Source organism: Hyla sarda, chromosome 11 (assembly GCF_029499605.1).
Source record: "Hyla sarda isolate aHylSar1 chromosome 11, aHylSar1.hap1, whole genome shotgun sequence".
Lineage (NCBI taxonomy): Eukaryota > Metazoa > Chordata > Amphibia > Anura > Hylidae > Hyla > Hyla sarda.
The window spans coordinates 59,852,020-59,879,929 of record NC_079199.1 but is presented as its reverse complement, the minus strand read 5'-3'; the positions used below and the strand labels follow the sequence as shown (position 1 = coordinate 59,879,929).

Genomic DNA, 27,910 nt, shown 5'->3' with positions numbered 1-27,910 from the left:
AATTTGGAGATCAACTTGATGATGAGGGCTCGTTTTAGGTTCGCAGTGCCTGACATTTCTAATTAACATCTTCGGGCTACAGCTATTTTCTGTAAGTGGAATTGATGGTTGATTTATCATGAAGTTTAGACACGTATGTTCTATAGATGGGAAGTTATCATTTCCTCAAGTACCCAAACTGGTACTCATAACATCTCTTCTTTGTGGAAAGGGCAAATTATCTAATGCTGGAAAAGAGGATTGAGCTGCTGTTATATAAGCTTTTATTTAGTTTGCTGTAATTTACCTGACGTAACTGCATTCTGGCTCCGAAGGTAAGATGAAAAGCAAAGAGCAATACGAGTGCTACCAGCCCTTGTACAGTATGTGGCTTGATTTCTCATTGTATTTTCACTGTAATGCTTACTTTAGTCTTTCTAGAAATTTTTGCTAATAAAAAATCCATGTAGATTATTAGTAAAGTAACTGATATGCATTACTAGTAAGGAAAAAGTAAAAAAAAATATGAAGTTTTACATGTTTTATTTTTGTTTAACCCCTTAAGGACCAAGGACGTACCGGTACGTCCTTGGTCCTGCTCTCCTGATATAACGCGGGGTTACACAGTAACCCCGCGTCATAGTGAAGCCGGGACCCGCCTCTAATAGCGCGCAGCGCCGCGCACTATTAACCCTTTAGCCGTGCGCTCAGAGCTGAGCCACGCGGCTAAAAGCGAAACCGAAAGTGGCCGGCTAGCTCAGTCGGGCTGTTCGGGATAGCCGCGGCTACCTGCCTCCTTGCTGTCCGATCGCCGAATGACTGCTCAGTGCCTGAGATCCAGGCATGAGCAGTCATGCGGCAGAATCGTTGATCACTGGTTTCCTATCAGAAACCAGTGATCAATGATGAAGATCAGTGTGTGCAGTGTTATAGGTCCCTATGGGACCTATAACACTGCAAAAAAAAAGTGAAAAAAAAGTGAATAAAGATCTTTTAACCCCTCCCCTATTAAAAGTTTCAATCACCCCCCTTTTCCAATAAAAAAAAAATCAGTGTAAATAAAAATAAAAATAAGCATATATGGTATCACCGTGTGCGGAAATGTCCGAATTATAAAAATATATCATTAATTAAACCGCTCGGTCAATGGCGTGCGCGCAAAAAAAATTCCAAAGTCCAAAATAGTGCATTTTTGGTCACTTTTTATAAATATCAATAAGTCCTATCAATGCAAAAATGGTATCGTTAAAAACTTCAGATCACGGCGCAAAAAATTAGCCCTCATACCGCCCCATACACGGAAAAATAAAAAAGTTATAGGGGTCAGAAGATGACAATTTTAAACGTATTAATTTTCCTGCATGTAGTTATGATTTTTTCCAGAAGTCCGACAAAATCAAACCTATATAAGTAGGGTAGAATTTTAATCGTATGGACCTACAGAATAAAGATAAGGTGTCATTTTTACCGAAAAATGTACTACGTAGAAACGGAAGCCCCCAAAAGTTACAAAACAACGTTTTTTTTTTCAATTTTGTCGCACAATGATTTTTTTTTCTGTTTCACCGTAGATTTTTGGGCAAAGTGACTGACGTTATTACAAAGTAGAATTGTTGGCGCAAAAAATAAGCCATCATATGGATTTTTACGTGCAAAATTGAAAGAGTTATGATTTTTTAAAGGAAAGGAGCAAAAAACGAAAATGCAAAAACGGAAAAACCCCCGGTCCTTAAGGGGTTAAAAAGCTGCCACTAGGTGTCTCCCTACTTGTCCAGAGCACATTTCCCCCCATCTCTTGCACAGACTTTGGACTCCTGCTGGCCTGGCAGAAGTCCAAAATCAGGAAATGCAGTCTGGAGTGCTGAGGGGGAGGTGCAGTCTTAGCCAATCATAGCTCATCTCACACACTGAACTGCTCTGGGCTGTGTGTAGCAGAGTGAGGGAGGAAGTTCCCCCCCCCCCCCCCCCCGGTATGACTTCAGATGATGTCACGCCTGTGTGGGAACACCCCTTCCCAAAATACGGAGCAATATCAAAATAGAAAGTCTAAAAAATAATAAAAATAAAGGCAGGGAGTGGTTTATCTTCATGGGGGCAGTGAAGTGGGAGGATTATAACATTTAATAATTTCATGAGAGGTATACTTTAACCCCTTAAAGGGGTACTCCGGTGAAAACCTATTTTCTTTTAAATCAACTGGTGCCAGAAAGTTAAACAGATTTGTAAATTACTTCTATTAAAAATCTTAATCCTTCCTGTACTTATTAGCTGCTGAATACTACAGAGGAAATTCTTTTCTTTTTGGAATTCTCTCTGATGACATCACGAACACAGTGCTCTTTGCTGACGTCATTTTATTAATAATAATAATAATAATAATAATAACTCTTTATTTATTGTTGTCCTTAGTGGGATTTGAACCCAAGGCCCCAGCACTGCAAGGCAGCAGTGCTAACCACTGAGCCACCATGCTGCCCTTAGCATACATCTAAGTTACAGTTGCTAATATGGAGACAGATGTCAGCAGAGAGCACTGTGCTCGTGATGTCATCAGTTTTCCAAAAAGAAAGGAATTTCCTCTGTAGCATTCAGCAGCTAATAAGTACTGGAAGGATTAAGATTTTTTAATAGAAGTAATTTACAAATATGTTTAACTTTCTGGCACCAGTTGATTTAAAAGAATTTTTTTTTCACCGGAGTACCCCTTTAAGGACATAGCCCTTTTTCACCTTAAGGACTGAGCCATTTTTTGCAATTCTGACCAATGTCAATTTATGCATTAATAACTCTGGGATGCTTTTACCAATTATTCTGATTCCAAGATTGTTTTTTTCGTGACATATTCGTCGTTACTTGCATCCTTTCTTGATGAAAAATCCCCAAATTTAATGAAAATTTCGAAAATTTTGCATTTTTCTAACTTTGAAACTCTCTGCTTGTAAGGAAAATGGATATTCCAAATATATTTTATATTGATTCACAAATACAATATGTCTACTTTATGTTGGCATCAGAAAGTTGACATGTTTTAACTTTTTGAAGACATAAGAGGGCTTCAAATTATAGCACCAATTTTCCCGAAAATTTCTAAATCTACATTTTTCAGGAACCAGTTACGTTTGAAGTGGATTTGAGGGGCCTTTCTGTGAAAAATACCCCATAAATGACCCCATTATAGAAACTATACCCCTCAAAGTATTCAAAAGGACATTAAGGAAGTTTGTTAACCCTTTAGGTGTTTCACAAGAATAGCAGCAGAGTGGAGGAGAAAAATCTAAATCTGCATTTTTTACACTAACAAGTTCTTGTAGCCCCATTTTTTTCATTTTTAAAAGGGTATTAGGTGAAAAAGCCCACCAAAATGTGTAGCCGAATTTCATATGTTGACATAAAGTGCTCTGGGGGCCATGTTGCATTTATGAATGCCACATGGTGCCAGAACAACAAAATAACCCCCACATGGCATACTATTTTGGAAACTACATCCCTCAAGGAACATAACAAGGGGTATAGTGAAGCCTAACACCTCACAGGTGTTTGACGACTTTGCGTTGAAGTTGGATGTGAAAATGGAAAATTCGATTTTTAACACTAAAATGATGGTGTTACCCCAAATTTTTCTTTTTCACAATGGGTAATAGGTGAAAATGGACCCAAAATTTGAAGCCCAATTTCTCCCGATTAAGAAAACGCCCCATATGTGGACGTTAAGTGCTCTGCTGGCGCACTACAATGCTCAGAAGAGAAGGAGCAAAATTTGGTGTTTTGAAAGAGAATTTTGCTGAAATGGTTTTTGGGGGGCATGTTGCATTTAGAAAGTCACCAGGGTGCCAGAACACCAAAAAACTCAGCACATGGCATACTATTTTGGAAACTACACCCCTCAAGAAATGTAACAATGGTTGACGACTTTGCGTTGAACTTGGATGTGAAATTGGAAAATTTGATTTTTAACACTAAAATTATGGCGTTACTCCAAATTTTTCATTTTTACATGGTGTAATTGGAGAAAATGGACCCCAAAATTTGAAGCCCAATTTCTCCTGATTAAGAAAACGCCCCATATGTAGATGTTAATTTCTTTGCTGGTGCACTACAGGTCGTTGAACAGAAGGAGCGCCATTGGACTTTTGTAGAGAGAATTTTGCTGAAATTAAAGTCGGGGGCCATGTGCATTTTCAAAACCTCCCAGAACAGGAGAAACCGACCCCCCCCCCCCACATGTGACACAATTTTGGAAACTAGACCTCCTCCAGGAACATAACAAGGGTTACAGTGAGTACTTACACCGCACAGGTTTTTTGAACAGTGGCCCGTAAAAGTGAAAAATTTGATTTTTAATACAAAATTTTGGTATTAACCAAAAAATGTAGTTTCACAAGTAGTAAGAGAAAAAAAGCTCCACAAAAATTTGTAGCACAATTTCTCCAGAATAAGGATATAACCCATATAAGGCGGTAAAGCACAGTGTGGGTGCAAAACAGGGCTTAGGAGTGGCACAGCACCGATGAGATTTGAGGCGGTGACCACAATTTTGAAATTAAACCCCTCAAGGAAGGTAACAAGGGGTACAGTGAGTACTTACCTCACAGGTTTTTGAACAGTAGGCCATAATATGAAAAATTAGATTTTTTTACACTAAAATGCTGGGGTTACCCAATTTTTAACAATTTCACTAGGGGTAATTGGAGAAAATGGGTTCAAATTTTGGAGGGCTTTTCCTCCTGACTAGGGAAACACATCCACATGTGGGGTAACATGGTGGCGCACAACAAGGCTCATAAGTCATAGAGGTCTGTTTGCATTTGAGGCCTATGGCATATCAGTAGCTGATGGTGTTTCCTAAATTTATTCCAGGAATGGATGAAGGGTAGCTTTTGACAATTGCAATTTTTAACCTATGCTCTGCTTCATCTTTCTGGGAACAACTAACATGTGACTCCGAATTGTCGCCTGGAAATATGATAGAGCTCATGAACGAGAACTCGCATTTGAGGCCGATGTTTCTTACGGACCTAACAGTTACATTGATTCAGAGGAAAATACAAGAAAGGAACACCCACATGTGAGCTTATTACAAACAGTACACCCCCTAGGGAAGGTGTATAGGGGTGAAGGGGAGATTTGGAACAGACGGGTGTTCCCTAAATTTATTTTCCAGGAATGGATTAAATTTACTATACGGTGGGGGGGTGGGGTGGGGGGTGAGGAAAATTGCAATTTTAATAATGATATGCCAATTCCCAGAATCATGTCCCAGAGTATAGCCGAAAGTATAAATCATGCCCGCCTCAAACCCTATGCCCTGAATAATCATTCTGGGAATGTGATGTGTGCTGCCATCCCTAACCTGTTACCTCAAATGTGCACACCGCTCAGGTGGGGAGAGAGCGCTGTACATTTGAGGAAACTGCAAACCCCCAATGCTGTTGACTCTGTGTCCCATGACTAATTTTATTTTATTTATTTTTGGGGGGGGGGGGAGATATCAGGGGTATTGGGAAAGAAGTTTGGGGATTTTTTTTTTTTTTTTGGGTGGGGGGGGTTGTTTTGGTTTTAAAATTTGGAATATAATGTACTCTTGACTGGTACATTGGAGTCGAATTCTGGGGAATTTAAATTAGGGAAAAGGATTAAAAATGTAGTGCTCCATGGAAGTGTGATACTCCCTGAAGCAGTTTTTAATGCACAGTGGTGGTGTCCTTCCGAATCCCCCTCCTGTGACACACACTGCATTTTTTCTGATCCGGGGGTGCACAGTTCCAGAGGTGCTCTGACCTGCTCCTTGGCGGCCACCAAAGATGAGGGCCTTTAGAACTACCTCTTGAAACTGCAGGAATGTCCCTGTGTTGCCAGCATGCTGGAACAGTACAAAAGAGTTGTACATGGCAACCTGTACCATGTAGACCACAACTTTTTTGTACCATGTCCATGTTTTGTGTATGGCATCATATGGCTTGAGGACTTGATCAGAAAGATCAACTCCCCCCCCATATACTGATTGTAGTCCAGAATCCAATCAGGCTTGGAGGACCGGTCCCACGGTCCCTCGCACAGGGACAGGGGTGCTGTTGTTCCCATGAATTGTGGTGAACATAAGGACATCCCTCTTGTCCTTATACCTGACCAGCAACAGGTTTTCATGGGAAAAGGTACGGGACTCACCCCGGGGGATAAGAGCATGTAGGGGATGGGGCGGAAGGCCTATTCGATTCTTCCGGACTGTCCCACAAGCGACCGTGGATCTGGCGGTGAGGGATGTGAAGAGAGTTACACTAGTATAAAAGTTATCCACGTAAAGGTGGTAACCTCTATCTAGCAATGGGTGCAAAAGGCCCCAAACTATTTTCCTGCTAACACACAGAGTGGGGGAACAATCTGGGGGTTCAATACGGGAATCTCGTCCCTCATATACCATAAACTTGCAAGTGTACTTTGAAGTACTCTCGCAAAGTTTATACATTGTCACGCCATACCACGCTCGCTTGGTTGGGATGTATTGTCGGAAGCTGAGTCTCCCCTTAAAGCTGATGAGAGACTCATTAATAGCGACCTCCTGCCCAGGGACATATGTCTCCCAAAATTTGGCTCCGAAGTGATTGATGACCGGCCTGATTTTATACAGGCAGTCATACGCGGGATCAGTTCGGGGGAGGGACATGCTGCATTATCAGCATAATGCAAACATTTCCAAATGGCCTTAAACCGGGGACGTGTCATGGCCATTTTGTAGAGCTGGATCTGGTAAATGAGGTTCCCACTCCAGTATTGCCTGACACTGGGTATTTTAACTAGACCCATATGCAGCACGAGGCCCCGAAATGTCCTCATTTCGGCTGCATTGACTGGGAACCACTCATTGAGTTTAGCTAAAAATGAGCCCGGGTTTGCGGCAACGAACTATTGGGCGTACTGGTTCGTGTAGCTAACCATCAGATTGACAAAGTCATCACTGAAAAAAAACCTGAAATAGTCCATTTCAGTGAACCCGACAATGTCAATCTTGATTCCTGAATTGCCAACAAACTCTGTTCGCCGGCACGGGGCACCAGTAAACTTGGCTGGGGGGCTTGACTAGTATGAGCGCCAGGGGGACTCATAGTAGCATGCAGGGTCAGGAGCAGGAGAGGTTTGCGGCCTCGCATGGCGGCGTCTCCGTCGCCTTGGTGGCTCATCATCAGAAGATGATGAAGAGGACGAGGAAATAAGAAAGGTGGGGTCTGTCTTGTCCTCTGTGGCACTTTCAGAGTTGGAGGCAAGTAAGGCATATGCCTCCTCCGCTGAAAACGCCCTGTGGGCCATTTCTCTTCCCTAATGGGGGTGAAGTGTATATATGTGGGGGGAAAACTTTATTGGTGTGTGTGCTGCGTGTGGTGTGGTGAGATATTTCCTACCCTATCCCGCTATTACCCACCCTAACCTAACTAACCTGCCCGAAGAACAAAAATATAAAAATATAAAAGAAAACTAAACAAAAAAAAAGAAACTTTAAAAAAAAAAAATAAAAAAGAAGACTTTTAGTGCAAAAAACCCTGCGCCTTTTCACAACAAAATCCTTGTTTTTTTTCCTTTTCACAACAAAATCCTTTTTTTCCTTCTTTTTTGTGTTGTCATGTTTGCAAGCATGATACCCTTTGATCATTTTTATTCAACTTTTTTTTAACAAAATGAAAAAATTTTCGTGCTTTTTTGTTGTTGTTTTTTTAACAGCGTTCACTGTGCTGGATAATTAACATAATGGTTTTATAGCACAAGTAGTTATGAACGTGGCAATACCCATTATGTATAGTTTTTTTTTTTTTTTTTTTTTAATAATACATGGCTTTATTGGGAAAGGGACATTTATTTTATTTATTTTTTTACACTTTATTTATTGGAAAACATTTTATTTTTATATTTTTTTACTTTTTAGAATATGCTGCAATACATCTGTAATTGACAGCCGGGTCCCGCCACTAAAAGTGCAAAGAAATCGATGTTTGATCGCTTTCTCTGCATGAAGGATCAGGTCTGTCAAGTGTCGTCAACAACATGTTTTTGCCTGACGGACCTGATCCGTCACATATCGGGAATTTTTTTAAATCAACTGGTGCCAGATTTGTAAATTACCTCTATTAAAAAATCTTAATCCTTCCAGTACTTATTAGCTGCTGAATACTACAGAGGTAATTCTTTTCTTTTTGGAATACAGTGCTCTCTGCTGAATCACGAGCACAGTGCTCTCTGCTGACATCTCTGTCCATTTTAGGAACTGTCCAGAGTAGGAGAAAATCCCCATAGCAAACATATGCTGCTCTGGACAGTTCCTAAAATGGACAGAGATGTGTTCTAAAAAGAAAAGAATTTCCTCTGTAGTATTCAGCAGCTAATAAGTACTGGAAGGATTAAGATTTTTTAATAGAAGTAATTTACAAATCTGGCACCAGTTGATTTAAAAAAAAAAAAAAAAAAAAGTTTTCCACCGGAGTACCCCTTTAACCGCTACTACTTCAACTAGTTACACTTTAAGGATTGCTTTTGTGTACATGTGCTCTGAGTAGGGAGAGAGGAGCAAGCAGTGTCCAGAATCCTGATGTTGTATCTTATCTCCTAAGAATGAAAGGATAGGGCATGTTGGATTTCAGCTCCCAATCCTTTTCTCCCCTGACATCTGCTGTCAGGGAAAAGTTGGAAAGCTACCATACATATGTACATATTGGTGGGTCAGCCAACAAATATCTAAAGTCACAAAATAAATAAGTAGAAGGGCATTTGCTATTGTGGATTCACCTCCTCCATGATGTTTACCAGCCTCCAGACTGCAATCAAGCATCACACACACACCATTGAATTACATGATAACTAATGCCAGAAGTCTGTCCAATAAAACTGATGAACTGGAGTGGTTGATGTCTGAGGAAAATTATGACATAGCGGGTATAACAGAGACTTGGTTGGATGATACCTGTGACTGGGCGGTCAACATACAGGGTTATAGTCTATTCAGGAAGGATCAGACAAAACGGAAAGGGGGAGGAGTTTGCCTGTATGTGAAATCAAGTCTGAAGGCCGCACTGCGGGAGGATATAGGGGAGGGGGACAATAATGTGGAGGCATTATAGGTAGAAATATATGGAGATAAAAATAAAAAAAATTCTGATATGGGTTTGTTATAAACCACCAAACATAATGGAAGAGCCAGAAGATCAATTATTGAGGCAAATAAACAAGGCAGCAAATCAAAATGATGTGATAATAAAGGGGGACTTTAACTATCCTGATATAAACTGGGAGACTGAGACCTGTCAATCTCATAAAGGAAACAGATTTCTGACTATAGCTAAAGACAATTATCTGCCCCAAATGGTGCAGGGCCCGACCAGAGGGGGCGCCCTACTAGACTTAACATTAACCAACAGACCTGACAGAATAACTAATGCGCAGGTAAAAGGACACCTGGGAAATTGTGATCATAATATAATACATTATAACTTGTTCTTCAATAAGGGAATCTCTCGAGGGGCCACAAAAACAATGAACTTTAGGAAGGCAAAGTTTGATCAGCTCAGAGAAGCCCTTAACAATATAAAATGGGATAATGTCCTCAAAAACAAGAATACTGACACTAAATGGGAGACTTTTAAAGATATCTTAAATTATCACTGTAATAAATATATATACCTTATGGGAATAAAAGGGTCAGAAATAAAAGAAAACCAATATGGATAAATAAAAACATTAAAGGGGAAATAAATGACAAAAATAAAGCATTTAAAATACTAAAACAGGACAGCAGTGAAGAAGCATGAAAAAGCTATAGAGAAAAATGTAAAATGTAAAAAACAAAAGCCGCAAAAATAAATACAGAAAGACTCATTGCCAAGGAGAGTTAAACTAACCCCAAAATGTTCTTTAACTATATTAATAGCAAAAAGGTAAAAAATGAAAGTGTTGGCCCCTTACAAAATGATGAGGAAGAAATTATAAACGGGGATCAGGAAAAAGCAAATATATTAAACAAATTCTTCTCCACTGTATTCACCGAGGAAAATGAAATGCCAGGTGAAATACAGTGTGAAAAGGTAAAATCCCCAGTACAGGTCACCTGTCTAACCCAGGAAGAAGTACAGTGCCGCCTACAAAAAATCAAAAAACAGACAAATCACCAGGTCCGTATGGCATTCACCTCCGTGTTCTAAAGGAATTAAGTAATGTTATTGACAGACCCCTATTTTTAATATTAAGGGACTCTATAGCAACAGGGACTGTTCCCCTGGACTGGCGCATGGCAAATGTGGTACCAATATTTAAAAAGGGAACAAAAGGTGACCCCAGGAATTATAGACCTGTTAGTTTAACCTCAGTTGTATGTAAATTGTTTGAGGGTTTTCTAAGAGATGCTATTTTGGAATAGCTTGATACAAATAAATGTATGACTCCATATCAGCATGGCTCTATGAGGGATCGGTCCTGTCAAACTAACCTGATCAGCTTCTATGAGGAGGTGAGCTCCAGACTGGACCAGGGGGAATCTCTGGATGTCGTATATCTGGATTTTTCCAAAGCATTTGATATGGTGCCACATAAAAGGTTGGTGCATAAAATGAGAAGGATCGGGCTGGGGGACAATGAGTGTAAGTGGGTAAGTAACTGGCTCAGTGATAGGAAACAGAGGGTGGTTATTAATGGTACTTATTCTGATTGGGTGACTGTTCCTAGTGGGGTACCACAGGGGTCCATCTTGGGTCCTGTTCTGTGTAATATATTCATTAATGACCTTGTAGAGGGGTTGAATAGTAAAGTAACAATCTTTGCAGATGATACTAAACTCTGTAAAGCGGTAAAACACTATAGAGGGCTGTGCACTGTTACAACTGGTTCTGGATAGGTTAGAGGTTTGGGCTGGGAAGTGGCAGATGAGGTTCAACACTGATAAATGTAAGGTAATGCACATGGGGAGGAAAAATCTGGGCTGGGATTATGTATTAAATGGAAGAACACTTGGGACGACTGACATAGAAAAGGACTTAGGAGTCTTAGTTAACAGTAAATTTAGCTGTAGTGACCAGTGCCGGGCAGCTGCTGCCAAGGCTAATAAAATCATGGGGTGCATCAATAGGAGCATAGATGTCCACAACAAGGAAATAATTCTACCACTGTACAAATCACTAGTCAGACCACACATGGAATACTGTGTACAGTACTGGGAACCAGTGTACAAGAAAGATATAGTGGAGCTGGAGAGGGTTCAAAGACGGGCAATCAGGGTAATACGGGGAATGGGAGGACTACAGTACACAGAAAGATTATCAGAATTAGGGTTATTTAGTTTAGAAAAAAGAAGGCTTAGGGGCGACCCAATAACGGTATAAATATATCAGGGGGCCATACAGAGATCTCTCCCATGATCTATTTATACCCAGGACTGTATCTATAACAAGGGGGCATCCTTTACGTTTAGAGGAAAGAAGGTTTCTACACCAGCACAGACGGGGGTTCTTTACTGTAAGAGGAGTGAGACTGTGGAATTCTCTCCCGGAGGAGGTGGTCATGGTGAACTCTGTAAAAGAGTTCAAAACAGGTCTGGATGCATTTTTGGAGAGTAATAACATTGTTTACTGGTTATGTATTGTTTACTGGTTAACCATACTGGTTATGCATATTAGATTTATAGGGACAGAACGTTGATCCGGGGATTTATTCTGACTGCCATATTTGGAGTCGGGAAGGAATTTTTACCTCTAGTATGAGGGTTTTTTGCCTTCCTCTGGATCAACTCAGTAGGGACTCAGTAGGGATATAGGTTGAACTTGATGGACTCTGGTCTTTTTTCAACCTCATGAACTATGTTACTATGTTACTAAATAACAGCAATAAAGTTTATTTATTTTTAGGAATCCAATACTTTTTTTTACTTATGGGACACTTTTGCATATGCTATCAGCATAAATGAAATTTTCAACCAATTTCGCAAATATTTCTGTGCAGGTAAACTTACATTTTTAATGGCTATGAATTTACTGCAGCTTAGGCTTGCAGATTGGTAATTACGGTTATCTTCACAGGTTGATAGCCGTTAGATTTTTTGGAGCGGAAACTCGATCCCCCCCCCCCCCCAATAATAATGTGGTGTTAGCTTTAAAAACTTCACTCCCATTGACTGCAATGGGAAGGGGGGGGGAGCACACAGAAAAGAAGTGACACAGCATTTCTTTTTCATGCAGTTATGTGCTGTAGATCCCATTGAAATCAATTGGAGATTCAGGGTCATATGCATCTATAGTGTTCAATGCATTCTTGTCAAATAAAATAGTCCCTGATGTTGAACATGGGTTTGGGGTGGGAGTAAAAAATTGTAGTTCAAAAGACTTTTAGTTTTTATTTTATGTTTTTTATATTTTTGTGAGAACATGGGTTTCCGTGGCTTTTACATAGAGAGAAAACTGCTGGTAAATATGTACTATTGCAGATCATAGAGCTTTGTTTTTGTGACAATTAACTGATCAGCCTTAATAGTGAATATAATAAATGTATTAAATAGATAAACTTATTAACAGTGAATATAATAAATATAAAGTAAATATAGTGTGATCTGCCAATAAAAGGTACTATGCATATATTTTTTTATTCCAGCTGCACAGAGCATCAGCAACTGACATTCAAACATATATATATATAACATAAAGGATGGAAATGTAAAGTGTATGTTCACAAATGCCAGAAGCCTAGCAAATAAAATGGGGGAGCTTGAGGCCTTGATACTGGAGGAACATATTGATATAGTTGGGGTCACTGAGACATGGCTGGACTCCTCGCATGACTGGGCTGTCAATCTGCAGGGGGTTTACATTGTTTCGCAAGGATAGAATGAACAGAAAAGATGGTGGAGTCTGTCTGTATGTAAGAAGTGGTATGAAAGTCAGTGTGAACGATGCCATAGTGTGTGATGATTTTGAGGAGGTGGAATCACTGTGGGTAGAATTACAAAAGGAGGGAAATACTGAAAAAATTATATTTGGGGTAATCTACAGACCCCCTAATATCACTGAAGAGATAGAAGTTTGGCTTCATAAACAAATAGAGAGGGCCGCCCGGGCAGGTACAGTGGTAATAATGGGAGATTTTAACTATCCAGATATAGATTGGGGTCCGGGGTTGGCTAAAACTACAAAGGGGCGTCAATTCCTAAATTTATTGCAGGATAATTTTATGGGCCAGTTTGTGGAGGACCCAACAAGAAGTGATGCCTTGTTGGATCTGATAATTTCCAACAACGCAGAGCTGGTTGGTAATGTAACTGTGAGGGAAAACCTTGGTAATGGCGACCACAATATAGTTACTTTTGACTTAAAATGTAGAAAACAAAGACAGGTGGGGAAGGCAAAAACATATAACTTTAAAAAGGCAAACTTCCCTGGGCTTAGGGCTGCACTACAGGACATAGACTGGGGGAAGGTGTTATCAAATACTGATACAGAAGGTAAATGGGACATCTTTAAATCAACTCTAAATAACTATACAGCTAAATATATACCAAAGGGGAACAAATATAAACAATTAAAACTAAATCCTACATGGCTGACAAATGATGTTACAAGAGCAATAAACAACAAAAAAATAGCCTTCAAAAAATACAAATCTGATGGGTCAGCTATAACATTTAAACAGTACAAAGAGCTTAATAAAATCTGTAAAAATGTAATAAAAACAGCAAAAATTCAAAATGAGAGACAGGTGGCCAAAGAAAGCAAAACTAATCCAAAATATTTTTTAGATATATAAATACAAAAAAACCAAGGACAGAGCATGTAGGACCCCTTAATAATGATAATGGGGAGGTTGTCACAGGCGATCAAGAGAAAGCGGAGCTACTGAATGGGTTCTTTAGTTCTGTATACACTATGGAAAAAGGAGCTGACATTGGCCAGGCTGGTAACACATCATGTAATGTACTGAACTGGCTTAATGTAGAGATGGTACAAGGTAAGTTAAGTGATATACATGTAAGCAAATCTCCAGGGCCAGATGGATTGCACCCAAGAGTTCTTAGAGAGGTAAGTTCAGTAATATCTGTACCCCTGTTCATGATATTTAGAGATTCTCTGGTGTCTGGTATTGTGCCAAGGGACTGGCGCAAGGCGTATGTGGTGCCAATCTTCAAAAAGGGCTCTAGGTCTTCCCCAGGAAACTATAGACCGGTAAGTTTAACGTGCATTGTGGGTAAATTGTTTGAAGGACTTATAAGGGATTACATACAGGAATACATAGGGGATAATAGTATTATAAGTGATAGCCAGCATGGGTTTACTAAGGATAGAAGTTGTCAAACCAATCTAATTTGCTTTTATGACGAAGTGAGTAGAAGCCGTGACAGAGGAATGGCTGTGGATATAGTGTTTCTGGATTTTGCTAAAGCATTTGATACTGTGCCTCATAGACGTCTGACAGGTAAGTTAAGGTCTTTGGGTTTGGAAATTTTAGTTTGTAACTGGATTGAACACTGGCTCATGGATCGTACCCAGAGAGTGGTGGTCAATGATTCGTACTCTGATTGGTCCCTGGTAATTAGTGGTGTACCCCAAGGTTCAGTGCTGGGCCCGCTGTTGTTTAATTTATTTATCAATGATATAGAGGATGGTATTAACAGCTCTGTTTCTATCTTTGCAGATGACACTAAGCTTTGTAGCACGGTACAGTCTATAGAGGATGTGCATAAGTTACAGGATGACTTGGATAGACTAAGTGTCTGGGCATCCACTTGGCAAATGAGGTTCAATGTGGATAAATGTAAAGTTATGCATCTGGGTACTGATAACCTGCATGCATCGTATGTCTTAAGGGGGATTAAACTGGCAGAGTCACTGGTAGAGAAGGATCTGGGTGTACTTGTAGATCACAGACTACAGAATAGCATGCAATGTCAGGCTGCTGCTTCCAAAGCCGGCAGGATATTGTCATGTATCAAAAGAGGCATGGACTCAAGGGACAGGGACATAATACTCCCCCTTTATAAAGCATTGGTACGGCCTCACCTGGAATATGCTGTTCAGTTTTGGGCACCTGTCCATAAAAGGGACACTGCGGAGTTGGAAAGGGTGCAGAGACGTGCGACTAAACTAATATGGGGCATGGATCATCTTAGCTATGAGGAGCGATTAAAGGAGTTACAATTGTTTAGTCTTGAAAAGAGACGTTTAAGGGGGGATATGATAAACGTATATAAGTATATTAATGGCCCATACAAAAAATATGGAGAAAAACTGTTCCAGGTTAAACCCCCCAAAGGACGAGGGGGCACTCCCTCCGTCTGGAGAAGAAAAAGTTTAGTCTCAAGGGGCGACACGCCTTCTTTACCGTGAGGACTGTGAATTTATGGAACGGTCTACCTCAGGAACTGGTCACAGCAGGAACAATTAACAGCTTTAAAACAGGATTAGATACATTCCTGGAACAAAATAACATTAATGCTTATGAAGAAATATAAAATCACACCCCTACCCCTTAATTCCCTGGTTGAACTTGATGGACATATGTCTTTTTTCGACCGTACTAACTATGTAACTATGTAACTATATATATATATATATATATATATATATATATATATATATATATATATTGGTTTTCTGATTTTGGTGTTTTTATTTTTTGAAAGGTCTTTTAATAGATGAAGAAAGAAAGGGTCCCGGCACTCAAGTTTCTTGCTAATCTTTGCGTTTTATTTATGCAGTTTGCATAGCATACATCACAGTACATGTTACGGCTCAACAGCCTTTATCAACTGTGTATAGGTATCAGTTAAGAGGCATCTTATACACCGCATCTGACTCACAGATACCACGTCATCTCAATTAGTACTATCATTCAGAACACATGACTAAAGAAATGGAAAACTTTTTAACACAATAAACGCTTGAAAATACTTGAACAATTCTTGACGAAGATTGCTTCAGAATAGAGATTCACTTGCCCCCTGTGAAAAGAATAAAATGAGCAAATAATCACATCAACCCATGCATGACATTTACGTTAATCTAATAACTGTGACCGTTCATAGTCGCTGTTCATGCCACGCGGTTCCAGGGTCTCTAGACAGTGAATCCAAAATACTTTTTTCTGTACAAGTAATTTCTTAATATCACCTCCCCTCCGAGGCTGTATTACTTTGTCTATTACTTGGTATTGCAATTGTGCTATGGAATAATTTTTATTCTTGAAATGGGCCAGAATGGGAAGAAGGAAATTTTGACAGCTAATGCTGGATTTGTGGCGGTTAATGTGGTCTCCCACACGTTGGGTGGTCTACCCAATGTATAGGAAACCGCACGGACATTTTATAAGGTACACTACGTTGCGTGATTGACAATTGAAAAATTTGGAGATAGGGAGACCACCCAACATGTGGGAAACCGCATTAACCGCCACAAATCCAGCATTAGATGTCAAAATTTCCTTCTTCCCATTCCGGCCCATTTCAAGAATAAAAATCATTCCATAGCACAATTGCAATACCAAGTAATAGACAAAGTAATGCAGCCTCGGAGGGGAGGTGATATTAAGAAATTACTTGTACAGAAAGAAGCATTCTGGATTCATCGTCTAGGGACCCTGGAACCACGTGTTATGAACTGCGACTATGATCTATCACAGTTATTACATTAACGTATATGTCATGCATGGGTTGATGTGATTATTTGCTGATTTTATTCTTTTCACAGAGAGGCAAGTGAATCTCTATTCTGAAGGAATCTTTGTCAAGAATTCTTCAAGTATTTTCAAGCATTTATTGTGTTAAAAAGTTTTCCATTTCTTTAATAATGTGTTCTGAATGATAGTACTAATTGAGAGGACGTGATATCTGTGAGTCAGATGCGGTGTATAAGATGCATCCTAACTGATACCTATACACAGTTGATAAAGGCTGTTGAGCCGTAACAAGTACTATGATGTATGCTATGCAAACTGCATAAATAAAACGCAAAGATTAGCAAGAAACTTGAGTGCCGGGACCCTTTCTTTTTTATTATATTCATACCTGGTCCTCGGACACCAACGCTTATCTGCAGTACCGACCTTCCTTGGACTTTGTTGATTTTAATAGATGAAGCACCTGGCTTGGTTCTGACCTTCTTGCAGTTTTCTTTTTGTCCTATTAGAATCTGCAAAATGATGGACAACGAACAGAAACCTAAAGGACTCCATTAAAGTCAATGGGATCTTTTTGGATCCGTTGGTGTCCATCAGTCTGAGGACCATCCGGCTTGCATTTACCCCTACTCAAGCAGATGTAAACCTAGCTTTAGCTGGCAGTTAAAACTACACATGGAATCTTGAGTCTTTCCCTATAACACTTAACCAGTTACATAGCACAGCAAGAATTTGTTGTACAGGTGTTGCTAGATAACATATTGCAGGTTTTTAGTTACCTTCAATGTTCTGTGGCCCAACAATGTTCACTGCCTGGTGGGCCGGGTACTCTACTCTTGGCCTTGCAATCCCCAACTCTTCCATTACCCCATGAAGCAGCCGCTGGATATCTGCCTCTGACACACGATCTGGGCTTCGTACACTATGACCAAAAGCTGGATTCATCAAACGGAGCATTATGGCCAGAATGGGATACACCAAGGAGATGAAAACATTAGTCTCCATCTTTACCTAAACATAAACACAAAAGGTCCTGTTATGCACTATCGCTGTCATGCATTCAATTATGTTTTGACCCCGTTTCCTCATCGACCCCGTTTCATCATCCTCCCTCTAGCTGCAATGTGTATGAAGGGGCTCACTGTCTTCCCCCTTCACCATCCCACATCACCAGAAGGGGGCTGGTCAAACTAATAAACTGAGGGGTATAAAAAGAAGTACACTTCGAATCTCTAATCTGCTACTGTGTTAGCTTTATCTGAACAGTTTACACTTTCTCAACTTCTAACAGTGGATGCAAAATTTAAGGAAATTTACTATACTACCTTAGATACTTTTTTCTTCTTTATTCTCTATTTCCCTTTTCCCCTTTGTAGAGTTAGTAAATGTAGATATGTATAATACATAGGTGGGAACAAGTACTGGACTAATCTAGTAGTAATATCTCTATTCTTCCACTGGAGAGCAGACCTTGCAATGCATCAATGCACAAAACAAATGTAATAGCGTAGGCCGAATTTATATATGTAAGCTAGTGTACATACATATTTGTGATTAGCAATGCTGTTACCTAATATGTAATTGGATGTTTTAAATTAGAATACTTTTTGTACGTAAAAGAGGTACAGATTAATCATTATCCATGGTCAGTGCTTTTTGCAAATAAAAACAATTAGTGTTTTTCTGCTTATTCTCCTACCGATTCAATGTATGTAATTAGCCGAATATATTACACATTGTTCCTAAACAAAGGGTTAAAACAGTTCCTAGCATCCCTTTATATACAATGAAATTGAAACACAAGAGTCCCCAGCAATACATTGGAAAATGACGCCTGACCACCCAATTTCACAAGGAGCTTGCTATAAGGATGGGAATAAGATATTTAGAAATCCAACCAGAAAGACAAAAGAGATCATCTCATGCATTAAGAACGGAATCAGGAGACTTACAAACATGGAGGCTGACAGCTGGGAGATGCAAGATCAGAAATGAGAAGAGGAAACAGCAGGGAGGGGGAGCGAGGATGAATGCAGATGGAGCAGATATGTGGGCGGGAAGCTACAGTGACAGGTGAGGGGGAAGGAGCACAGGGCTGCACAGAGACAGTCTAGCCCTGGAGCCTTATGGTCTCTCCTTTATAACACATAGCATATAAAAAAAATACCCCTTAGCACACAGCAGTATTAAAACCGTAATATTCAGATCATAGAATAAGCAAATATATTTCAAAAGCAGTCACATAATGTGCTCTCTCTTTCTCCCCAAAGTCAACCAAACATTTTCTCTGTGACCGTGTAAATATGGTAGCATTGTGGGGGGAATGGATTTGGTCAGTGTCTCCCAACCAAGGTGCCTCCAGCTGTTGCAAAACTACAACTTCAGCATTCCCAGACAGCCTTTGGCATGCTGGGAGTTGTAGTTTTGCAACAGCTGAAGGCACCCTGGTTGGGAAACACAGGATGAGGTGAATGTGACAATGTTCTATGTAATTGCTAGGCTGAATTTACATGTGTTAGATTTGTTCTGCAGAAACCCATCCATAAGTAAAGGACTGATTTTTTGGTTGCAGAAATTTCCGCAGTGTGTGATTTTACCTTGTAAAGAAAAGAACGATGTCCAAAGACATAGAGGCAAGAGTAGAGTTCTAAAAGCTGCATCTTTTTATAACATAAGGGGACAATTCAGAAAAAATTACATTACGAATACATAAAAACTCTTTGGGAAAAAAATATCAAGCAGGGAATATAAATGATATATTACAGTGGTCATTTTCTTTGAGAGGACCCCCGCTGAAACCTCACCCATAAGACCACTTTTTAATGCAATATCAGGTGTTTGTTTTATCAAGGTGGCACCAAGAAGTTGTTGGAATTGAATAAAACATGATGGGGGATATTTATCATAGGATTTCGACTGGTTTTTCCTGTCTAAATTTGTCGCACAGAAAGTCGCAGTCTAAATATGAGCGACTTTTTGGCGACTTTTGCTCTAGGGGATTTTTAGAACATGATGCACTCTAGTCTATTTTAGACGGAAATGCATTGGAAAATACATTGGTGCTGAATTTATCAAAAGTGACAAGTCGCATCGGCTGAAAGTACCCTGAAATGTCAGACCATGTTGGAGCAGGTTTATATACAGTCTAAAGCATAGATCTCAAAGTCCGTGCGCAGAATTTATCAAGAGCTGTGCACCTTTTGATAAATTAGGCGAACAATAGAATAGCCTAACCCTCTGTAGTCTGGTCTATATTGATGCGGGACATAGACAGCTTTGATAAATATCCCCCGATATGTGTAAATATATTGATGATGTATGTTAGTGATTGCGATAGAAGAGCGAAGGGATAAGTTTATTGGGGAAAACTGTACAGATGAAAGGAGGCTCTGTGGCGAGGGTGTGATGAGGGCAGATGTGGTTGCCCTAGGGGCAGATGGCATTAACCCCTTGTATTCATGACGAAGGTACACCAATGGTATGACGCTGGATCCTGGGCTGGGCACGGGGCAAATAATGACTCTGACGCCAAGTTACGAAACAACGGCAGCTTTACTGAGGTAGACAGGTGTAATAGTCTTGACAGCTCAGTTTGTTCCATGAAGGTGACCAGTGACTTCAGAGACTCTAGGGCTTGCTGGGACTTATAGTGGATTTGGACAATTTGCTGCAGGCCCACACTGACTGTATACAGACTGATCTTGACAGACTTGACTAGACTGACTTCGTATGTAGCTTACTAGGTTTTGACGTTCACCTGTGGGGCACTGGATTAGTGGAAACGTGGCTGCGTGGTAGGCCTTGGGTCTCCTAAGGACACCAGACCCGCTCTGAAGGAGTCCTATAGGTCACCCTATAAGTCACGTGATCACTGGTACCTTCCTTGGTGACAACACATGGAAACAGTAGTTAAAGGCACAGTATATATACATTACAATAGACAATATAAGATATAATTAACCACTATTCCTATCCTCATTTACTATACCTTATATTACCCGACTATCTATATGTCTTATTTTAGATTTTTTGGGTTAACCACAGAACTGTCCTCACCTTTGTCACCTACCATCTATGAAGAATACCCAGTGTATGCACACTGACCATCACCTTATTTCTATACAGTGGTCCCCCAACATACGATGGTAATTCGTTCCAAACGACCCATCGTTTGTCGAATCCATCGTATGTTGAGGGATCCGTGCAATGTAAAGTATAGGAAGCTGTACTTACCTGTCCCCGCCGCTCCGGACCAGGTCCTCACCGCTCCCGCTGCTGTTCCAGGAGCTCCCGATGCTGTCCCGCTGCTCCGGTGTCTTCTTCGCGATCCTCCGGTGTCTTGCGCATCTTCTGCAGGGTCCGGGCCTCGCTTTCTGGTGACGTTATTACGCTGCTGCGCCGGCGCGGCGTGCGTAGTGACTTAATAACGACGCCGGAAAGCAAGGCCCGGACTCTGGAGAAGATGCGCAAGACACCGGAGGATCGCGACGTGGACCCGGAGCAGCGGGAACAGGTAAGTGAACCTGTCAGGGATGCTTAAACTGCTATCCGACAGCAGCTTAAGCATTTTGCGCTGTCGGATAGCAGTTAATGCGATGGCCCCGACATATAAAAGCATCGTATGTCGATGCTGACATCGACATGCGATGGCCTCTGAGAGGCCATCGTATGTCGATTTTATCATATGTCGGGGCCATCGTAGGTCGGGGGGGTTACTGTACATGTGAAGGCACACGGAATTAGTGTGCATGGTCACAAACGAACCTCTCAAGTATTGTTCACAAATCCCTGACGAGCTACCTGTAGCAATACAGAGCAGCGAAATGCGTTATATTGCATAATATCACCTCTGGTTATGCTCTACTGATAAATGTCTATCCTTGATGTATGAATAATGTGCTATACCCCTGGTCATCACCCACGGGTTTGCTATATTCTTGTATCTACCACATGTTTTTGTGTCACATCTGTGATATATTTAATAGAATTGTGCGTTTGTACTCCTCCTTTATAGGGGCTAATCCCTGCCATCTGTATCATATCTGTTTACCATATCTAAGCATTTTATCCCCCACCTAGCCCAGGGTCTACAAGGAGGTTCCGGTGTAGGCCCAGGTCACTAGGACAGGGGACCTACAGCTTGTTAGGCAGGTTTAACAGAAAGGAAAAAGATTGGGACAATTAATCCGTCTTATCCTTATGCCTTTTTTGTTACAAAATTGTGCACAAGTCTTATTGCTGTCTTTAACCACCTCTACTTTTGTTAGCTAATAGAAATATCAAGAACAACATCTTTTGAATGCATATATTTATGTCATTTCTAAAATTTTTCCTATTACCCTAAAGAAGTAATGTCTCTACAAGTTACTCCTATGCGCCCCTAGGGGAAAGAGAGACTCAGGGGACACCACAATAGAGTCCACCTGACAGGACAGCATGAGTACAGGGGTGCCACTCCTGTACTGGGCCACTACACTCTATAACCCTTTTGGGCTGCCTCTTTCCTGGATACAAGATGAGATATCGTTGGGCATGGATGCATACAGGTTCTGTTTAGAGTCTTGAAGTGTTGAAGAGTCTATGGTTCTGTATATCCTGCACACTCATATAAGATCAGCTGAGACTCCAGCTTTGATAACCTAAATGCTCTATTGGTCAAATCTGGTGACCAGGCAGGCCGGGGAAGTGTTTCAATCTGTTGGCTACCCCGGGTAACCCTTTCTTTGAGCAAGTGAGCATTATCCTGCTAAGAAATGCCAGTTGGAAGCTTTGCCATGAGGATGTCCTGCACATATCGCTGAGCTGTTATTGTCCCTCATATCACTACTATTGGGGTGATCGATCATCCACCAGCATTTGGCAAGAGATCACTAGACAGCAAAGGCAGTGTTGAAGCACTCACCATGATGCCTCCTACCGTCGTCGAATTCCAAAAAGAACCTGGATTTAACGCTATCTGTCCAGTCTTTGTTTCTTATTTATAACACTACTGTAAAAAAAGGAGACACTGGCTGGCTGTTAACGCAAGGGCACATAATGGGCATCGTGACACCAAATTTTCCTCTAGTAAGCACCAGGAAATGGTCTAGACAGAGACATGATCTAGGCAGAGGTGCGTAAAAAGGTGCTAAATGTGTCTGGATGGTAGACAAGGAAACCGTAGCTGCTCTTGCTTGTCAGCCAATTGAATATTTTACTATCCATGGTGACAGAAATTATAGATTTTATGAAAGACAGGAGGCCTCGCATTATATGCAATATCTTTCTTTACTGCAATAGTTAGCAGCAATATTAAAGGAGTTCTCCGGTGCTTACACATCTTATCCCCTATCCATAGGGATAGGGGATAAGATGCCTGATCCTGGGAGTCCCACAGCTTTTGAGGGAGTTGGAATAGATTTCTCGTAATTGATTATGAATCAGAGATTGGTTAAGAGGGATAATGTCCATTCTATATGAAGGGAGACCAGATGAAGAGAAGACTCCATGATGAGAATGTCATCTAAATAAATTATTACACGAACCCCCCTGGATTGTAGAGAAGCTACTACGGGTTTCAGTAGTTTTGTGAAACACAAAGGGGCAGAAGAGAGACCGAAGGGAAGGCAAGTAAATTGCCATTTTTGTTTGTTCCAGATGAATTGAAGATAAGATTGAGACACAGGATGAATAGGAACTGAAAAGTATGCATCTTTGAAGTTGATTTTTATCAATCAGTCCTCTTGTATTAAGAGATCTCTTAATAGATGGATACCTTCCATCATGAAGTGACGGTAACGTACAAAGTTGTTGAGAATTCTCAAATTTATGACAGGTCTGTGACCGCTGTCTTTTTTACTAGAGATTGCTTACAAAACCTGGGGAGTTTAGAGGAACCTGAACAATGGCTTTTTTCGCACGTAAGAAATTTAGAAGGGATTTGATAGAAATTCTATCTGGTAGCCCAGAACAGTGTTTAGAATCCACTGGTCAGAAGATATCATTTCCCAGTTGTGGAGAAAAGAAATGATCCTTCAACCCACTGGAAAATGGAAAGAGGGAAGATGATGACTTACCTGAGTAAGGTTTGAGCGGTTGGCGCCTCTCTGTCCCCTAGCCCTCCAGGGCCATCCTTGGTAGGGGAAGAAAGGTTGAGGTTGTGGGATCGGCATAGTAAAGGACTGTCTGTACTGTTGAGGGGGCCTCGATGTTGAGATCTGAATTGTGAGGCTCGGCTGGGAAAACGGCCCTGGCTTCTCCCAGCCTTCCCAAAAATTTTACTTGAAAAGACCCTTTTAGGTGAGGTCTGAGCCTTATCCAATGAGGAGAAAAGGCCGACATATTTGGAAATTTCTTTAATGAAGTTGTCCCCGAATAGGAGACCCTCTGTGGGTGTGGAGGATTCCGAAGTGGCCAGGTGGGCTAGTTGGGGATCCAACTTCATAAGTATAGACCATCTCCGCTCAATAGAGATGGATTCGTTAGCATTGCCTGGGAGGCATATCGCTCTTTTGGACCAGCATTTTAGTGTGTTAGTATCAACAGGAGAGCCTGAAACTGAGGCCTCCTCTGAGAGTTCTAAAATATTTGTAAGAGGACCCAGGAGGTCAAGAAGTTTATCTTGGCATGTCCTGAAGGCACGGTCAACCCCCTTTTTAAAGTTATTACCTGATTTTTGGAGGTATTTGATTAATATGGGATCTAGTTCAGGATTTGCAGAATTATTAGCGGGAAGCGTAGGTCTTGGACACTCTGCTCTCATCTTATTATGGTATTTTTTATCCAGTGCTTTTTTGATCTAGTGGGATAAAAATTGTTCCACTTGAGGATCAGGAACCCATTCTCCTAACCTAGGGTAAGTAACTTGGGAGGGACCAAAAAAGAGAATTCCTGAATTATCATAAAGAACAGTGGCATTTCCCGAGTCAAACTCATCAAAAGTGGTATCATCTTCATCACCACCCTCTGAATCAATAGGATGATATGAGGGGTCATCAAAGTCTGAGGAGATGGAATCCTCTGCAGATGTTTCCCTATGGTGTTACTGAAAGGAATCAGGTTTTAGTCGGTGAGAGGCTATATTAACCCGTTTTTTTGCTTACTTCCTCACGGGTGGAGGGTGAAAGATGCGATGAAGGAGCACCTGCTGTATGGCTGCAAGATGGGCGTAAGCTTGCTTCAATTTCCTGGCACACCTTTTCTGAGGGTTATGGCCGTCAGAATCAGAATGCCTCTTAAATTGGGTTCTTTTTTGGGTGTTTACTGGTCTGGCCTACTTTATGAGCAAAAGATTGGGATATTGCCATAGCCACAGATTTTGCCAAAGATTCATGCATGGAAATTTAACTGCCTTATGAACAGATATAGAAACTGATTGGTCAACAATATCTTGAAGTTGGTCAGTAGATACATATTCGGTATCTTTTGGAAGAAGTTTGTTCAGAAGACATTGTATTAACCCCTTAAGGACAATGGACGTACTCCTACACCCCCGTTTCCGAGTCCTTAAGGACCGAGGACGTAGGAGTACGTCCTGTCCATTCCCGGCCCCCCGCTGCTAGCCGGAGGGGAGCCGGTGCCCGATGCCTGCTGAAATCGTTCAGCAGGCATCGCGGCATATCGCCCAGGGGGGTCGGTCACCCGGTGACCCGGAATTACTGGCTGAATTACAGCCAGAGCCTGCAGGGGTGAGGTGGCACTGGTGCCACCTCACGATCGCCCTGATTAGTCGGCCGGATTCCCGGCCGACCAATCAGGGGGCCTGCTGAGGGTGTCACTCCCGCACCCGCTCCTCCCCTCTTCCGGGATCAGGGCCCCAGGAGCGACGACGGCGGCGGCGGGACTGACCTGTGCGGCGATCAAGCAGCAGCAGGAGGTGAGTGACAGCCTCCTGCTGTTGCTTAGCAACAGCTCCCAGCATGCAAAAAGGGCATGCTGGGAGCTGTAGTTATGCAACAGGAGGAGGCAGACCACCACAACTCCCAGTATGCACTTATGGGCATGCTGGGACTTATGGTTTTGCAACAGCTGGAGGCACATTCTTTCTATGGAAAAGTGTACCTTCAGCTGTTGTGTAACTACAACTCCCAGCTTGCACAAACAGCTAAAGTGCATGCTGGGAGTTGTAGTGGTGCATCTGCTGGTTGCATAACTACAACTCTCAGCATGCTCGTTGGCTGTCGGTGACTGCTGAGAGTTGTAGTTTTGCAACAGCTGAAGGCACACTGAGTTAAGTAGCAAACCAGTGTGTCTCCAGCTGTTGCATAACTACAATCCCCAGCCAAAGTAGTATGCCTCCCGCTGTTGCATAACTACAACACCCAGCATGCCCTTCCGCTGTCCGTACATGCTGGGGGTTGTAGCTTTTGCAACAGCTGAAGGCACACTGGTTGCAAAACACTGAGTTTGTTGCCAAACTCGGTGTTTCACAACCAGTGTGCCTCCAGCTGTTGCAAAACTACAACTCCCAGCATGCACTGATAGACCGTACATGCTGGGAGTTGTAGTTTAGCAACAGCTGGATGTCCCCCCCCCCCCAATGTGAATGTACAGGGTACACTCACATGGGCGGAGGATTACAGCAAGTATCCGGCTGCAAGTTTGAGCTGTAGCAAATTTTCTGCTGCAGCTCAAGCTGCCAGCGAGAAACTACTGTGACTGTACCCTAAAAACACTACACTAACACAAAATAAAATAAAAAGTAAAAAAACACTACATATATTCATACCCCTACACAGCCCCCCTCCCCAATAAAAATGAAAAACGTCTGGTACGCCACCGTTTCCAAAACGGAGCCTCCAGCTGTTGCAAAACTACAACTCCCAGCATGCACTTATAGACCCTACATGCTGGGAGTTGTAGTTTTTTTGCAACAGCTGGATGTCCCCCCCCCCCCCCAATGTGAACGTACAGGGTACACTCACATGGGCGGAGGATTACAGTAAGTATCCGGCTGCAAGTTTGACTGCCAGCGAGAAACCCCCCGCCCATGCGACTGTACCCTAAAAACACTACACTAACACAAGATAAAATAAAAATTAAAAAACACTACATATGCACATTCCCCTACACAGCCCCCCTCCCCTCCCCAATAAAAATTAAAAACGTCTGGTACGCCACTGTTTCCAAAACGGAGCCTCCAGCTGTTGCAAAACAACTACTCCCAGTATTACCAGACAGCCACTGACTGTCCAGGCATGCTGGGACTTTTACAACAGCTGGAGGCACCCTATTTGGGAATCACTGGCGTAGAATACCCCTATGTCCACCCCTATGCAAGTCCCTAAATCAGGCCTCAAATGCGCATGGCGCTCTCACTTTGGAGCCCTGTCGTATTTCAAGGCAACAGTTTAGGGTAACATATGGGGTATCACCGTACTCGGGAGAAATTGTGTTACAAATTATGGGGGGTATTTTCTGCTATTACCCTTTTTAAAAATCAAACATTTTTGGGAAACCAACATTTTAGGTAAAAAATTATTTAATTTTTTTACATATGCAAAAGTTGTGAATCACCTGTGGGGTATTAAGGTTCACATTACCCCTTGTTACGTTCCCCGAGGGGTCTAGTTTCCAAAATAGTATGCCATGTGTTTTGTTTTTTTTTGCTGTCCTGGCACCATAGGGGCTTCCTAAATGCGGCATGCCCCCAGAGCAAAATTTGCTTTCAAAAAGCCAAATGTGACTCCTTCTCTTCTGAGACCTGTAGTGCGCCAGCAGAGCACTTCTCACCCCCATATGGGGTGTTTTCTGAATCGGGAGAAATTGGGCTTCAAATTTTGGGGGATATTTTCTGCTATTACCCTTTTTAAAAATGTAAAAATTTTGGGAAACCAAGCATTTTAGGTAAAAAAAAAAATTTTTTTAACATGTGCAAAAGTCGTGAAACTCCTGTAGGGTATTAAGGTTCACTTTACCCCTTTTTACGTTCCCCGAGGGGTCTGGTTTCCAAAATGGTATGCCATGTGGTTTTTTTTTGCGGTTCTGGCACCATAGGGGCTTCCTAAATGCGGCATGCCCCCAGAGCAAAATTTGCTTTCAAAAAGCCAAATGTGACTCCTTCTCTTCTGAGACCTGTAGTGCGCCAGCAGAGCACTTTTCACCCCCATATGGGGTGTTTTCTGAATCGGGAGAAATTGGGCTTCAAATTTTGGGGGGTATTTTCTGCTATTATCCTTTTTAAAAATGTAACATTTTTGTGAAACCAAGCATTTTAGGTAAAACATTTATTTATTTTTTTTACATATGCAAAAGTCGTGAATCACCTGTGGGGTATTAAGGTTCACTTTATCCCTTGTTACGTTCCCTGAGGGGTCTAGTTTCCAAA

General features: G+C 41.5%; 1 protein-coding gene across 1 annotated transcript in view; it reads right to left on the bottom strand.

The window, feature by feature from the left end:
- Nucleotides 1-18,692, bottom strand: part of SCG5 (secretogranin V) — a 61,839-nt gene extending 43,147 nt beyond the window's left edge. The window contains exons 1-2 of the mRNA XM_056547309.1: nt 18,558-18,692; nt 17,385-17,616 (exon numbers count right to left, since the gene is read on the bottom strand). Coding sequence (XP_056403284.1) covers nt 17,385-17,616; nt 18,558-18,563 — 238 coding nt within the window. The 5' untranslated portion in view covers nt 18,564-18,692. The remainder of the gene's footprint in view (nt 1-17,384; nt 17,617-18,557) is intronic.
- Between the last annotated feature and the right edge of the window lie 9,218 nt (nt 18,693-27,910).